The sequence below is a fragment of the Chionomys nivalis genome, chromosome 2 (assembly GCF_950005125.1).
Source record: "Chionomys nivalis chromosome 2, mChiNiv1.1, whole genome shotgun sequence".
NCBI classification, from domain to species: Eukaryota; Metazoa; Chordata; class Mammalia; order Rodentia; family Cricetidae; genus Chionomys; species Chionomys nivalis.
The window spans coordinates 19,759,794-19,776,598 of NC_080087.1; the positions used below are offsets into that span (position 1 = coordinate 19,759,794).

The window sequence follows — 16,805 nt, forward strand, 5'->3', positions numbered from 1 at the left end:
CCTTTAAGCCCAGCACTCAGGAGGGAAAGCCAGGCAGATCTCTGAGTTAGAGGGCACCTTGGTCTACATGAGTTTCAGGCCAGCCAGGGCTACACAAAGAAACTCTGTCTCAAAAAATTTTTAAAAATTTAAAGGTAATATTAATAATAAGAATGAAGTTAAAAAATAAAAAAAAAGAGACAAGGTCTCAGTATCCTTGGCTAGCCTCAAACTTGGTATGTACATTATAAGTTTACTTCAACCTGGATGTCTCAAAAACATTCCTCCCATCAAGCCTGAGAGACTGAGTTTGATTCCTGTGACCTACATAATGGAAGGTCAGTTGTTTTCTGACCTACATATGCATGCTGTGGCACATGTGTATCCACATACATACACAAAATTAATGAAATGTAATAACTATGTCTTTAAGTAAAATCATGTGCTGAAACTTTATTTCTTAACCTTTGGTGGTGGCGGCTAAATCAAGCTAACTAACATCAACTATCTAGCTTATCTCACTTATTGGGGGAGGGGTTGATGGGAATACTTAAAATGTACTCTTAGATCTGGGCAGGGTTGGTATACCCTTATTTTCTCAGCACATGGAAGTCTAGAACAGGAAGACCAAGAATTTGAGGCCAGCCGAGGCTAAATGACAATTAAGAGCCTTGAAATAATTAGTCAGTTAATTATCTTGTACAGTTCTCGAGAATGCATTGGGTTTTTGTTAGGTTATGGATGTTTTACTTGCATGTATGTAAGTGAACCCATGTATCTAATGCCTGTGAAGTTCAAAAGAGGGTGTTGGATACCCTGGAGCTGGAGTTACTATTGTGAGCTGCCTTGTGGGTGGTGGGAACTGAACATAGATCTTCTGTAAGAGTAGCAATCACTTTTAACCTCTGAGCCATCTCTCCAGCCCCAAGAATGCATTGTTATTACCTGTACTCAACACGTTATAATGTAACACAGTGATAAAAACCCAGATACAGATATTGAGGTTCAATCTGAGGATCAGAAAAGCAAAGCAACCAGCCACTGGCTCTTACCTCTATCTCAAACCAAAATGGTGATCCTGTCTCCACAAATCCTCAGAATGAGACTGAGCATGAGTCCTGTCTCCTCCTGTCTTATATTCCTCTCTAGTGCTGGCATTAAAGGTATGCACCACCACTGCCCGGCCTCTATGACTAACTGGTATAGCTGCTGGGATTAAAGATGTGTGAAACCACAGCCTGGCCTGTATGGCTAACTAGTGTGGCTACTTTGCACTGACGTTCAGGCAAGCTTTATTTATTAAAACATAAATAACAAAGAGGTAAGAGCCAGTGACTGGCTGTTTTGCTTTTCTGATCTTCAGTTTGAACCCCAGTATCTGTCTCTGGTTTTTATTACTCATGTTACATTGTAAAATTGATCTCTTGACTTATTCCTATTTTACAATTCTTAAACTTAAGTATCATTTAGTAGTATCAGAATTCTGAGATAAATTATTTTAAAATGAGAGGTTAAAAAACATGACTTTCTCTCTTTTATAATCATAGGAAATGTGCAACAATCAATTAACCGAAAACAAAGCTGGAAAGGTTCTAAAGAATCTTTAGTTCCTCAGAGACATGGCCCACCTCTAGGAGAAAATGTGGTCTATCGTTCTGAAAGCCCCAACTCACAGGCAGATGTAGGAAGACCCCTATCTGGATCTGGTATTGCAGCATTTGCTCAAGCTCACCCAAGCAACGGACAGAGAGTAAATCCCCCCCCACCACCACAAGTTAGGAGTGTTACTCCTCCACCACCTCCAAGAGGCCAGACTCCCCCTCCACGAGGCACAACTCCACCTCCCCCTTCGTGGGAACCAAACTCTCAGACAAAGCGCTACTCTGGGAGCATGGAATACGTAATCTCCCGAATCTCTCCTGTTCCACCTGGGGCATGGCAGGAGGGCTACCCTCCACCACCTCTTAACCCTTCTGCCATGAGTCCACCTAACCAGGGACAGAGAGGCATTAATTCTGTTCCAGTTGGCAGACAACCAATCATCATGCAAAGTACTAACAAATTTAACTTTCCACCAGGGAGACCTGGAGTTCAGAACGGCGGTGGTCAGACTGATTTTATCATGCACCAAAATGTCCCTGCTGGTGCTGTGAATCGGCAGCCACCACCTCCATATCCTCTGACCCCAACTAATGGACAAAGCCCTTCTACTTTACAAACAGGGGGATCTGCTGCTCCTCCATCATACGCAAATGGAAATATTCCTCAATCGATGATGGTGCCAAACAGGAACAGTCATAACATGGAGCTTTATAATATTAATGTACCCGGACTGCAAACAACTTGGCCCCAGTCATCCTCTGCTCCTGTTCAGTCATCGCCAAACAGTGGGCATGAAATTCCTACATGGCAACCTAACATACCAGTGAGGTCAAATTCTTTTAATAACCCGTTAGGAAGTAGACCAAGTCACTCTGCTAATTCTCAGCCTTCAGCCACTACAGTCACTGCGATCACACCAGCTCCTATTCAACAGCCTGTGAAAAGCATGCGTGTCTTAAAACCAGAGCTGCAGACTGCTTTAGCCCCTACCCATCCTTCTTGGATGCCACAGCCAATTCAGACTGTTCAGCCTACCCCTTTTCCTGAGAGTACAGCTCCAAATGTGCCTGTCATTCCACCTGTTGCTGAAGCTCCAAGCTATCAAGGTCCACCACCACCTTATCCAAAACATCTGCTACACCAAAACCCATCTGTTCCTCCATATGAATCAGTAAATAAACCGTGCAAAGAAGATCAGTCTAGCTTACCCAAGGAAGAAGATAGTGAGAAAAGTTTGGAAAATGTTGATTGTGGGGATAAAGAAAAGAAACAGATTACAACTTCACCTATCACTGTTAGGAAAAACAAGAAAGATGAAGAACGAAGAGAGTCTCGTATTCAGAGCTACTCACCTCAGGCCTTCAAATTTTTTATGGAGCAGCATGTAGAAAATGTCTTGAAGTCTCATCAGCAACGTCTGCATCGGAAAAAACAGTTAGAAAATGAAATGATGCGGGTAAAACTCTTAAAAATATTTTTATGCTTGATCATCTATTTCCTTGGCATTTTAAAGTACTGTGCACTGGTATTCTTACAGCTAATTATATTGTGTTGCCAACAATTTGAGTAAACTTGGGGAGAATTTTTGTTTATAGCATTTCAGTGGTTTATTCATCATTTCCTATAATAAAGTTCTGATGTAAATCTGCAATTCATTATAGTATATGGGATATAGAAATTAAAACAAGGGTTAATTTCTAGATTTTATACATTATTTTATAACATACATAGAAATATCTGGGTTATCTGTCAATACACATTAAAATCATTGCTTTTTAGTTGAGAATTTGGTGTTTATTCTCTATGTACACATTATTAGTGTCAGAGTCACTAGGCATGGTGGCTCACACCTTTAATGCCAGCACTCAGAAGGCAGAGAGGCCTGTGTTGCAAGTTCCAAGGCAGCCAAGACTGCCTTGTTCCAGTAACAAGACTGTCACACACACACACCAGAAAGAAAAAAATTAAGGAAGTGCCAAAGTCATCTCTTTGCAGTTACTTTCCTCTTCTAATTCTGTTTGAGGAGAGTATGCTGAAATTGTTGAATACATTGAGATCAGAGTACTGAGCACTCCCTTCAGATCCCAAGTAGAAGCCGTTGGTAGGTACTGTGGTTGAGCCCTCACTATCATGGTTGTATCCTGTGCTCAGAATGCAAAACTTTGAATTTTTCCTCCTTTTGCGTCTGCCACTCAAAGTGATTATACTTCTTTACATCCTGAGAGAGCTATAAAATGATTATTTCAAGTCTCACTTGAGTTCAGTATGTTATTTTTCACTTTAGTATGGAGGGTTCCAGACAGAGTTTCTCTGTGCCCTGGCTGTCCTGGAACTCACTCTAGACCAGACTGGCCTCAGACTCACAGAGATCTGCCTGTCTCTGCCTCCCGAGTGCTTGGATTAAAGGCATGTGCCACCACTACCCAGCCAATATTTTCTTACTATAAATAATTATGTTAAATGAGAAATACCACAAATTCTTTTATTCACATTGTTCTTAGATTTCTTACTAAAGTCTATGTATTTTCTTAGTTTATTTTTCCTTTTTCCTCTTCACTTTCACTAATAGCTGACTTAAACTTTCATGGTGTTGGAAGCTTTGCTGACTTCTGTAGCCTCCATTACTGTGTAGGCAAGTAAGATTTTAAGAGAAAGAGTTCTGTACTAAGTCTGGCATGCTACCACTGTGAAAAGACTTTGCATGCAAATGCACATCCTAACAGAAGCATGAGGTTGCTGTATTGAGATTAGTCTTGAATTTCTAAAATTAGCCTCTACTTTTCTAAGTGTGGTCCTTTTTTGCTCTTTTTTTTTTTTTTTTTTTTTTTTTTTTTTTTTTTTTTTGGACAGGGTTTCTCTGTGTAGCCTTGGAGCCTGTCCTGGAACTCACTCTGTAGACCAGGCTGGTCCCAAACTCACAGAGATCTGCCTGCCTCTGCTCCTGAGTGCTGGGATTAGAGGCGTGTGCCATCACTGCCCGGCTAAGTCTTGTCCTTTTAAACTTTAATATTCTTTATTAGCCAAAGAAACTCCTTGCATTCTGTCCAGGTATTCTGTCACTGCTTAGAAGCTGAGCTTTGCATTTATCTGGGTTTTTTTTTTATAATGCCTTTACTCATCATAATTTTAAAAATTATTTCAGAATATTTAAAAGATGCTAAGCAGGTTGCACTTTGTTGTGAGAGGTAGGCTAGGAGTGTCATCTTTACACTGACGTTCTCAGAAAGAAAAAGAAAGATTACCATGACTTATTTCTTTAAAAAGTTTTTAGTTACATTTTGATTTATATGTATCTCTCTGTATGTATATGTGTGTTATGTGTTCATGCACATGTGCACACAAGCCTCTGAGAACATGTAAAGGTCAGAGGACAACATGAGGGAGTTGGTTCTGTCTACCATGTGGGTGCTAGGGATCAAACTGGGAGAGTCAGACTTGGCCACAGGGGCCTTTGCCTCCTGAGCCGTTTGTTGTTTCTTTCTTTTTGTTCATAAGAATGAGTGAACCTGGAGTGAAGAAATTTTTCTCTGTGAAATATAAAATCATGGGGAAAATATTTGAGGCCTAGACATCTAGGAAAACGATTTAGTGAAGGTGGTCTAGCCCTATAATGTGGGAATATGCACGGAGAGAGTTGAGAATGCATGCTAATGAACTTGTTTTGTTGTCTTTTGGGAAACTACTCTGTGAGTGTTTCAGAGAGGACTAGAAGCCTGCTGATGGCCTCTTCTACTTGCTCTCCACAGCTGAATTTGCATATAGACTCACCTTGTGTATTGCTTAACTAGCTTTCAAGCTTGACTCTGATCATTAATTTTGCTCTGAAATACATTCTAGAATTCTAACATGCTTTATTAAAAATCATTATGCATTTAACTTTCAAAAATATGCCTGATTTTTTTTAAGCTTTTTTCTTGCTATCAAATACAATTCCTTATTTAACATCTAGTTTATTTACCTAGGTTGGATTATCTCAAGATGCCCAGGATCAAATGAGAAAGATGCTTTGCCAGAAAGAGTCTAACTATATTCGTCTTAAAAGGGCTAAAATGGACAAGTCTATGTTTGTGAAGATAAAGACACTAGGAATAGGAGCCTTTGGTGAAGTCTGTCTAGCAAGGAAAGTTGACACGAAAGCTCTGTATGCCACAAAAACGCTACGAAAGAAAGATGTTCTGCTCCGAAACCAAGTTGCTCATGTTAAAGCCGAGAGGGATATTCTAGCCGAAGCCGACAATGAATGGGTAGTTCGCTTGTATTACTCATTCCAGGATAAGGACAACCTGTACTTTGTGATGGACTACATTCCTGGGGGTGATATGATGAGCCTGTTAATTAGAATGGGCATCTTTCCAGAAAATCTGGCACGATTCTACATAGCAGAACTTACCTGTGCAGTTGAAAGCGTTCATAAAATGGGTTTTATTCATAGAGATATTAAACCTGATAACATTTTGATTGACCGAGATGGCCATATTAAATTGACTGACTTTGGTCTGTGCACTGGCTTCAGATGGACTCATGATTCCAAATACTACCAGAGTGGTAAGTGAGCTTGTAAATTCCATTTTAACTCACCGTATGTAGTACAACTTACGATGACTTCAACAATGGGTGAGACTGGTAGGCATAAGTTTCAAACTCTCTTATAAAATTTAGGTGAATCCCTTACACATAGATCTATAAAGTTTAAGAGTGTATAAAGTTCATTGAAATATTATTAAAATGTAGGTAACTGCTACAAAATTTTGTTACTTTTGAAATGTGTCAGTTTTTAAAATAATTTTGAATAAAGCCTCTATGTCCACCAAGATAGCCAATAGTTGTTAGATACCTTTAATTGTTATTTTCCCTTCTTTCCTTCAGAGTCATCCATTATTTAGAACTTTGTAATCCGTTCTTCACTTTTCTCGGTTTTGCTGCTGCTGCTGTTTCTCAGGTCCCCGCCTGCTAGGCAGGTAGTCTGTCACTGAGCTGTAGTCTCGCCACTTTGTATTTTTTATTCTGAAACAAGCTCTCTCACTAGGTTGCCCAGACTTCAGGTGAACTTAACACTCAGTAGTTCAGGAAAGCCTTCACCTTGGGATCCTCTAACCTCAGCTTCTTATTTAACTAGGATTACAGGCCTGTGCTACTAGACCTGGACACCATACTTTATAGCATTATGTATTATATTTGTCAGCAGTGAATTACTTTATTTTTCCTACTCTTGAAACTATTTAAATATAATCATTCTATATGCATTTTTGTGTTTCTTTTTCTTTTGTTTACATCTTTTGTTTTTGAGATTTCTCCATGTTACTGCATATATTTGTTTTCACTGTTATTTATGTGTATGACTGTCATACAACTTATTTGACCCTAAATACGTGCACATGATTCTGTTTAATCATATGACACTGTGAGGCAGAATGAAGACGTGAGACTTAGGTGAAGTAACTCGTCCAAGGTCAGACAGAAATTAAGTGTAAGGGCTAGGCTTTGAACCCAGGTTTGGCTGATTACAGGGCCCATGTTATTTATACCACACTGCCTCACCAAGAACCCTCCAAGCGCTAATGGAAGTGTAAGTTGATCCAATGTTTGTTGAATAATTACTATATCCTAGGTGCTTTACATATATTCTAACTTAGTGCTTATAGCATTTCTAAGGTAAGTGTTAACCTTCTGGGCATCTGTGAACACAGCAGATGGATTTCTTTTTTATTTAATTTTGAGGCAGGGCTTCACTATGTATCACAGGCCAGTCTTTTTTGGTTTTTCGAGACAGGGTTTCTCTGTATAATTGCTCTGGCTGGACCTTGCTTTGTAGACCAGGTTGGGCTTGAATCCACAGAGATCTACCTGGGACACAAGCCAGTCTTGAACTCACTGTTTAGCCTAGGGTGAATCCAAACTCACAGTCCTGCCTCAGCTTCCCAAGATCAGGGATTCTCTAGGCATGTTCTCCCTTATCCAGCTCACTGAGTGGCTAGAATTAAGTATCCCCACACTTCACTTTATTACCTCTGATTCTTCTGAAAAGTATAATTCCTAGGCTCTGTTTCAGACTCTTGATTGAAAAATGTTCTCTGGAAAATGGAAACTATATATTTTTTTTTTTTTTTTTTTTTTTGGTTTTTCGAGACAGGGTTTCTCTGTGGTTTTGGAGCCTGTCCTGGAACTAGCTCTTGTAGACCAGGCTGGTCTCGAACTCACAGAGATCCACCTGCCTCTGCGGAAACTATATTTTCATGAAATTTCCCAGGTGATTATTACAATTAGGTTAATTTTAGTACTGTAAGTAGTTTTAAATATCCTATATATGTTAATGATTTTATGTCTCTCTAGAAACGATCTCTCCCTGTTTGCACATGGATTTCAAATAGCTGTTGAAACTTAACAAAGAGCTGCCACAGCTGTCTGCTCAATTCCTTCCTTCTCAGTTCTAGAACACTAGCGCTGGCACCTGCCCAGGAGGCTGAGTCCCTCTGTAGCTCTATTCTACCATCCTCAGCCAAGCTTCCTATAGTTATCTAGTTCACCTGTCTCTTCCTGTTCTCCCCACATGCTGTGCTGTAGGATCTGCTTTCTTTAATCGTATATCAGCTCTTTCTGCTCTCTTGCTTCAGACTCTCCCATATCTTTTCACTGTAAATCTGTGTGTTGCCCTTGCATGTCTCCCTTATTTTTTTAAAACTTTTTTATATATATTTTAATTTATTATGTCTACAATATTCTCTCTGCGTGTATGCCTGCAGGCCAGAAGGGGGCACCAGACCTCATTACAGATGGTTTTGAGCCACCATGTGGTTTCTAGGAATTGAACTCAGGACCTTTGGAAGAGCAGGCAATGCTCTTAACCTCTGAGCCATCTCTCCAGCCCGCATGTCTCCCTTATTGACTGTTCTGGTCTACCTTCTATTGCTATTTCTTTATGAAAAGACTTGTTCTGAATTTCATGTGGTTGAGTTCTTGCCTTTTACATTTTAGCAAATGTTAGATTCTCGTTTGGTCTTCCTTGCCATCCAATTTAATGTAATTGTCAGATCACATTTGTGTCATCTCCTATATTGTCTTTATAGAATAGTCTAGTGTGTCTTCTTTTCTGTGTTCTCTAGACTGGTCTGGAATACCTGGGCTCAATTAATCTTCCTGCCTCTGTCTTCTCTGAGGCTGGAACTGCAAATTCATGCCATACTTTTGTGTTTGTGTGTACTGCTGGGGACCGGCACCCAGAGCCTCTTCCATGCAAGCCACAAAGTACACCTTCAGTGCCATCATCATCATTTTCTTTCATGTGTTTGTGGGCAAATGTGTGTACAGTTCATGTGGTTACATGTAGGGACAGGGGTCACTGTCAGGTATCTTCCTTGATTATTATCTTTTTATTTTGACGTTTATATTTATGTGTTATGTGTCTATGGGCACAGTGTGTACATGCCATGAAGTTTAATGATCAGAGGACAACTGAGTTGGTTCTGTCATTTTACCATGTGGGTTCCAGTGATCCAGTTCAGGTTATCAGGCTTTGTGGCAAGCTCCTTTACCGGTTGAAACGTCTCAACGGCCACTTTTTTTTTTCTTACTGTATTTTTGAGACAAGATTTCTTACTGTATATGAAGCTCCTGGATTTGGGTAGGCTGACTGGTTAATAATGCCAAGGACCCACCTGCCTCTACCAGGAGTGGGGTCACAGCACCTAGTTTTTACAGGGGTGTTAGGGATCCAAAGTCAGGTCTTTGAGCTTGTTCAGCTGTCACTTTACCAGCTGAGTCCCCTGCCTCTAATTTTTTTTTTAATTATTGGTTTAAAAAAAAACACAACAACAAAACCCAAAAGTAGCTCTTTATTTTGTGTATGTGCAAGTGGAAGTCAGAGGTCTGCTGGAGTTGCTTCTCTCCTTCACATAGTTCCGGGGATTAAACTCAGGTCATGAGGACTGGCTGTCTTGCTGGGTCCTCTTCTGGTTCGGAGACAAGTTCTCTCCACAGAGCTCTGTTTTCCTGGAGCTCACTATGTCGATCAGGTTGGTCTTGAACTCACAGAGGCCTCCCAAGTGCTGGGATTAAAGTCATGCTACATAGCAAGTTTGAGGCCAGTCTGGGTTATAATGAGACACTGTCTCAAAAAAAAAAAAAGAGAGAGAGAAAAAAGAAGAAGAAGACGAAGAAATAGGGCCAGGGACAAGAGTACCTACTATTCTTCCAGAGGACCTGAGTTCAGTTTCCGGAACCCATATGGGCAAGTTAGATTACAGCTGCCCATATCTGCAGCTCCAAGCAGACCTGACACTGCTGGCTTCTAAGGGCACTGTACTCAATCATGTGCACATGCCCACATGTATACACGTAATTAATAAATCCTTAAAAAATACTTAAAAGGGGTCAGGTCAGCAAAGCTATGGTGGGATTTCAGGTATGTTCCAACAAGCCAAATTATTGCAGTTCTGTCCATGGAGCCCAGGGCTAGGCAAGCACCCCTAACAGCTGAGATCACTCTCAGCCCTGTCATCACTATGTTTATGTTTGTGGTGCTTCTGCCCTGCCAGAGTATGACCTGTCTGCGTGAAGAATCGTTCTTATTTATTTTATTTTGTTGAATGAATTGAATGAGTGAAATTTATCAGATGTGTTTAAAAAATACCCTCAGAAAAATAACAGAATAGTTTGAATGAGATACTTTATCCTACCTACTCATGACTTACATTGCGGTCACTTAAAATTGAGTAAAGTATTGAGTCTTCCATTTTTCTTAGTTCAAGTCTTTTCCTGTTTATATCCCTGCAAACAGGCCCTCGTCGGCAATAGTAATGCTTCCAGTGACTTGGCATCTTTTGTGCATTAATTCATCACAGGGAAAGTATTATTAGCTCTTTATCGTGATATCAGAGGTTAAACAGACTTGAGGTTGACTTTTGTCCTTGTTGCTTTCATTTATTGTTTTCCTTTTTATTTTATAGGGGATCATCCACGGCAAGATAGCATGGATTTCAGTAATGAATGGGGAGATCCTTCCAACTGTCGGTGTGGAGACAGACTGAAGCCACTAGAACGGAGAGCTGCACGCCAGCACCAGCGATGTCTAGCACATTCTTTGGTTGGGACTCCCAATTATATTGCACCTGAAGTACTACTACGAACAGGCAAAGCATTTATTTGTCTCATAAATAATTTTAGTAGTCTTTGAGATCAGCCAAATTTATGCTAGAATATACCTTATTTCTTTTCAGGTTTAAGATAGAAGTGTTGATTTTACAGTATAAATTGTTGACATAATGCTAATGTTGTTTGTATTCTGAGCATTTTTAAAAGTGTTCTTGTGAATAACTATGTAATTTTGGTACTTTTAGGATATACACAGTTATGTGATTGGTGGAGTGTTGGTGTTATTCTTTTTGAAATGTTGGTGGGACAACCTCCTTTCTTGGCACAAACACCATTAGAAACACAAATGAAGGTAAGCTATAGGACCTACACAAAAAATTATTAGCCCTTTATAGATGTTTATATATGCTGTAGTACTTAAAAGAGTACCTTTATATGTCTTGTTCAGAAGACTTGAGGCAGAAATATTTCACATTCTTTGAGATTTTGTTTTGTTTTGAGATGGGGTCTCAGTATGTTGCCCTAAGTTGGCTTAGAATTCACCATGTAGGTAGACCAGCTGACACCTCAGAAATCTGCCTCTGCCTCCAGAGTTTTAAATGCTTGCATATACACACTGAGATTTCATTGGAATAGATCGCAAGTTTAAGCATGAAATTCATTTATGTATCAAACAGCCTGAAGGTAATTTTATGTAATAGTTTAGTGTACCTTTTATTTCTTTATGGTTCTGTTTTATTTTTGGAGTGGTAGGATCCAAGCCCATGACCTCTGATACGCTAGACTAGTGCTCTACCACTGGGCTGTGTTCCCAGCTCCTTGTGAATTCCCTTTGAGTGCAATCAACACAGATCAGGTGGAGAGCTTTCTACTTATATCAATATTAAGAGTTTTTATGTTATTATTTTTTTGAATAATTTGTTTAACTTTTATTTTATGTGCATTGGTATAAAGGTGTCAGATTTCCTGGAACTGGAGTTTCAGACAGTTGTGAGCTGCCATGTAGGTGCTGGGAATTGAGCCTGGGTTCTCTGGACAGTGCTCCTAACTGCTGAGCCATCTCTCAAGTCCCTGAACTTTTATGTTTTAAAGTATTTCAGATTTTGAATTTTTTTGGATTGGGAATGTTTAACCTATTTAAGCTTAGCATGGTAGCCACCTCTAGCCTTTAACCTCAGCACTTGGGAGGCAGAGGTGGATCTCTGTGAGTTCCAGGCCAGCTTGGTTTAGTGCTTTAGTTACGGTTTCTGTTGCTGTGAAGAGACACATGATCACAACAACTCTTTTTTTTTTTTTTTTGAGACAGGGTTTCTCTGTGGCTTTGGAGCCTGTCCTGGAACTAGCTCTGTAGACCAGGCTGGTCTCGAACTCACAGAGATCCGCCTGCCTCTGCCTCCCAAGTGCTGGGATTAAAGGCGTGCGCCACCATCGCCCGGCTTTACAGCAACTCTTATAAAGGAAAATTTTAATTGGGGGGCTAACATACAGCCAGAGGTTTAGTTCATTATCTTCATGGCAGAGTGCAGGTAGACATGGTAGAGAGGAGCAGAGAGTTCTATATCTTGATCAGAAAGCAGCAGGAAGAGCCGGGCGGTGGTGGCGCACGCCTTTAATCCCAGCACTCGGGAGGCAGAGGCAGGTGGATCTCTGTGAGTTCGAGACCAGCCTGGTCTACAAGAGCTAGTTCCAGGACAGGCTCCAAAACCACAGAGAAACCCTGCCCCGAAAAACCAAAAAAAAACAAAAAACAAAAAAAGAAAGCAGCAGGAAGAGACTGAGACACACTGAACCTGGCTGTAACTTTTGAGACTTCAGAGGCTGCCCCCAATGACACACTTCCTTCAGCAGTGCCGCACCTACTCCATAAGACCATGCCTCCCAATAATGCCAGTCCCTATGAGTCTATGGGGCTATTTTCACTCAAAGTACCACACATAGCAAATTCCAGAACAGCCAAGGCTACTTAGAGAGACCTTTTCTCAAAAATAAAATAAAACAGCTAGATGGTGGCACACTTCTTTAATCCCAGTACTCAGGAGGTAGAGTCAGGCAGATCTCTGAGTTCTAGTGCAGCCTGGCCTAGAGAGGGAGTTCCAGAGCTACACACTAAAACCCTGCCTTGAAAAACCAAAACAACAAAAATCAAACAAAACAAAATAAGAAACCTTACTGTGAGCCTTCTCAAGAGCTGAAGATAGAAAATATATTGTCTAGCAGTGATTTATTATTAAAGGTAAAATACCGTGCAAGTTACTTAGAAAAACAAGTAGTCCAGTAAGACATTTGATATAAAACCTAAGGCAATTGTTGATTTTCATCTCTTCCCTTCTTAATTTTTAAAAACTCTTCTCTTAAAGGTTATCAACTGGCAAACTTCTCTTCACATTCCCCCTCAAGCTAAGCTGAGTCCTGAAGCCTCTGACCTCATCATCAAACTCTGCCGAGGCCCAGAAGATCGCCTAGGCAAGAATGGTGCTGATGAAATAAAGGCTCATCCATTTTTTAAAACCATTGATTTCTCTAGTGATCTGAGACAGCAGTCTGCTTCATACATCCCCAAAATCACGCACCCAACAGATACATCCAATTTTGACCCTGTTGATCCTGACAAGTTGTGGAGTGATGATAATGAGGAAGAAAATATCAACGACACTCTGAATGGCTGGTATAAAAACGGGAAGCACCCTGAACATGCTTTCTATGAGTTTACTTTTCGGAGGTTTTTTGATGACAATGGCTACCCATATAATTATCCAAAGCCTATTGAGTATGAATATATTAATTCACAAGGCTCAGAGCAACAGTCTGATGACGATGACCAGGACACAGGCTCCGATGTAAAAACCCGTGATCTAGTGTATGTTTAATAGACTAGGAGATACTTGTGAGAGTGCAGGAAGACCTGAAATGCAGGGTTTGTAGGTTTTGAGGGGATTATGCAAATATGACAGTTTGTGTGCTCTGTGTACAATATTTTGTTTTCCTAAATTATGGGAAATTGTTTTAAAATGTTAATTTATTCCACCCTTTTAATCCAATAATTTAGAATAAATTGTTATAAGGAAAGTAAATTATGAACTGAGTATTATAGTCAGTTCTTGGTACTTAAAGTACTTAAAATATAGTGCTCTGTCTAAAAAGAGAAGCCTGGTATCTATTTGTATATATGCTAAATAATTTTAAAATTCAAGAGTTTTTGAAAGACAGTTTTATTTTGCTTTAACCAAATATGAAACATACCCATATTTCCCCTGTAACTGTGGTTTTAGTTCACAATAAGCTAAAGAAATTAAGGCATCATTTTAGAAGGTGTACCTAGGCTAATGCTAATCTGGAAGTCATATCCTGGGATCACAAATAGAGCAGAAAAAAGTGAGTTCACTAGAAATAATGCAGTTTACCGCTTCCCTCCACAGAAGTCCTAGCCTAGCCTCTCAATTACTGGCTTTAAAAAAAGAAGTCAGAGCACTACTAGTTTTGTTTCCATATTGATATTAATGCTGCTTCCAGTTTTAAAAGGGAACAAAGTTGCCATAAATCAAATTTTCATATACTGAAAACTAAGGTCTGTAATATTTTTATCTTAAGATTAGAGGAAAAATTTCCATCTCCTAAGCAAAGAAATTATTTTCAGTTTGTAAAACTTTGATTAGAATTTATTTGTATGTACTCACTAAGAAAGTACTTTTCCAGGAGCTGGGGCTATAACTTAGTGGTAGAGCACTTGCCTAACATACACAAAGCCCTGGGTTCAATCCCCAGCACCGCTGTCCCCGAAAGGTACCTTTGCAGTACAGTGATCAATCTTGATTGTGTTGTCATTGCTGTAGATTTCCTCTTTCAGAACAGTGCTACAATACAAATCACTGGCACAGGAAAAGGGTTCTATTTGGCACTATTATACCTAAGAGTAGATTAATTGGTTAAAAATAATTATTAATTAACTCCTAATTGGGATGACCATTCCTAATTAGAAGATACATAGTGGTTTAAAAATTGAAGACCACCTAACTTATTTAAGATTAATGTGCCTATTTATATAATGTTTAGGTTCTAAGGAAGAATTGTGGCTTTATAACAAAATGCATAGTAACATCTTTTAGGTAGAAGAATCAGGCTGCATTCTTACCTTAGTAAAGTTTGTATATTATTTTCTTTTCCTAGGGTTTACTGACATGAATTACTTTATCAGATTTAATGTTTGCGGATAGGAAAGATATTTACCTATCTAGCTTTCATATAAAAGATAATTTGTTTGAAACCATATGTATAAAAAATTTAAAAGCAAAGATATTTGGTTGGAGAAAGAGAAAAATTATTAGCTTATTAGCTTACACTTTCATGTTCAGTTTAGAACTTGTTGCAGTATAAGAATGGATCTTTGGGATCACTGGTTCTTTTGAGATGAAGGTTGTGTTAACTCTGGCCCTAGTGAAAAAAGTGCATATCAGCACATATACAGAAAGCGTTGCATGCACATCCAGGGATCCCTAGATATGATAGAAACTTCACAGACAGGTTAGAGACCTACATCCTCTAAGTAAGTTGCTACATTCAACTGAAAACTCTTAATTTATTGCACAGTTTCTGTAGAAATGATGATCTGTCATTGGAAAGGTTTCTAGAGTACGATGTGATGGTCCTGTGAATGCTGGCACGACACTGACATGTTTTAAACACTATTTTGAGGGCACTGAAATGTCGGGTGTTTCTGAAGGATTGCTAAGGAGAGCTGTAAGAGAATGTGCTATCAGGAAACAGTCTCTAAATCATGGGGCGTTTTAATAGTCCTATGCAAAACATACTAATTCAAGAGTTTTTTACTTGGTTCCCACATTTATAAGACAGCCCTCTTGTTCTTTGGGCTTTCTCACTCAGATTTACATTTTCATTTAGTGGTTTTACTCCTGGATTATGGTGCAATACAGTAGAAAACCAACTTTGTCATATTTACACTGCAGGAAAACAAAGGTGCTGTCTCTCCCCACAACCACGTTTCCTCTGAATGTAAACACTACAAATTCTGTGTCCTTCTAAACTTCCCTGATGGTCTAGTGTTTGTCAGAGGCAGTATATAAGCATTGGTATCTGTGATTTTAGTATTTTATTCACAATTTTAATATTTTGGATACTTATTGGATTACTCCCTGACTTCATCCAGTTCTTCCAGCATAGAAGCTGGTGCTTTATGAGCAAATAAAGAGAACAACATAAAACCTGGACACTCTCAACTGAAGCAGGGTGAAGATGCTGTTCTCCATGCTGTCCCTTAAAACTGGCTGTCTTGTGTACTTGCCCCTTTAATACGTTATCAATAGTATTTATAAAATGCGTTCTATAGTTGTGTAATTGTACATACTGTTGTGTATTGTTCAGTAACGTCCTGAGGCAGGCCCTGTTGCTGTTTCTGTCCTACCTTCCTATTTGTAATAGAAACTATAGAATGTATGACTAAGAAGTCACTTTGAGATTGACTTTTTTAAAAAGTTATTTCCTTCTGCTGTTGAGAAGTGCAAAACTGTGAGTGGAAATGTTTTGTTCTGATTTAATAATATGTTAGAACTTAGAAGCCCAGTGGGAGGAGTTCTTAGATATGCTGCTGCTGTTACCCAAGGTACTTTAGAACTTTTTCTTTAATAAACAAAAAATCCCTTTGATATTTAAAGTCAAACAGTTTGTGTTTTTTAATCTAAAATAAAACATAATTTGGGTCAACATATTGGTATATTTGTAAAGTGCCTTAGTGTATTCCTTTGTGGAGGGCACTTCCCAGTTTACTTTTATATTGTATTATGTATATAAGTATTTTGTATTAAAATGGAATCAATGGCAACACTACCATTTTATAAAATAATGCTTTGCTAGAAAAAGAATTACTGCTTTGCAATATAACAACTGTTTTGCATATTTCTGAATGTAATAGAACAAATAATCAGTCAGTTTTAATGGATCTATTTGTATTTTCCCAATCATTTCCTCTAGTGTAACATTTGCTGGGATAATAAAAAAAAACAAAATTCAGATCTTTCAATTATGTGCAGAAAACTAAATTATGTAAATTTCTATTATGTTGTATTGTATGTGGGGGGGTGTGCATGCCCACAGGAGGGCAGAGGACAAGTTTCAGGAGTCACTCT

General features: G+C 39.1%; 1 protein-coding gene across 2 annotated transcripts in view; it reads left to right on the forward strand.

Annotated features, from left to right (window-relative positions):
- Positions 1-16,691, forward strand: part of Lats1 (large tumor suppressor kinase 1) — a 38,348-nt gene extending 21,657 nt beyond the window's left edge. The window contains exons 4-8 of one of the 2 annotated variants that reach the window (XM_057754473.1): positions 1,527-3,037; positions 5,544-6,126; positions 10,524-10,706; positions 10,914-11,020; positions 13,026-16,691. In XM_057754473.1, the coding sequence (XP_057610456.1) occupies positions 1,527-3,037; positions 5,544-6,126; positions 10,524-10,706; positions 10,914-11,020; positions 13,026-13,535 (2,894 nt within the window). In that variant the 3' untranslated portion in view covers positions 13,536-16,691. Of the gene's footprint in view, positions 1-1,526; positions 3,038-4,150; positions 4,214-5,543; positions 6,127-10,523; positions 10,707-10,913; positions 11,021-13,025 lie in introns of those variants that run through there. The other variant, XR_009055972.1, reaches the window with a different exon arrangement.
- The last annotated feature ends 114 nt before the right edge of the window (positions 16,692-16,805 follow it).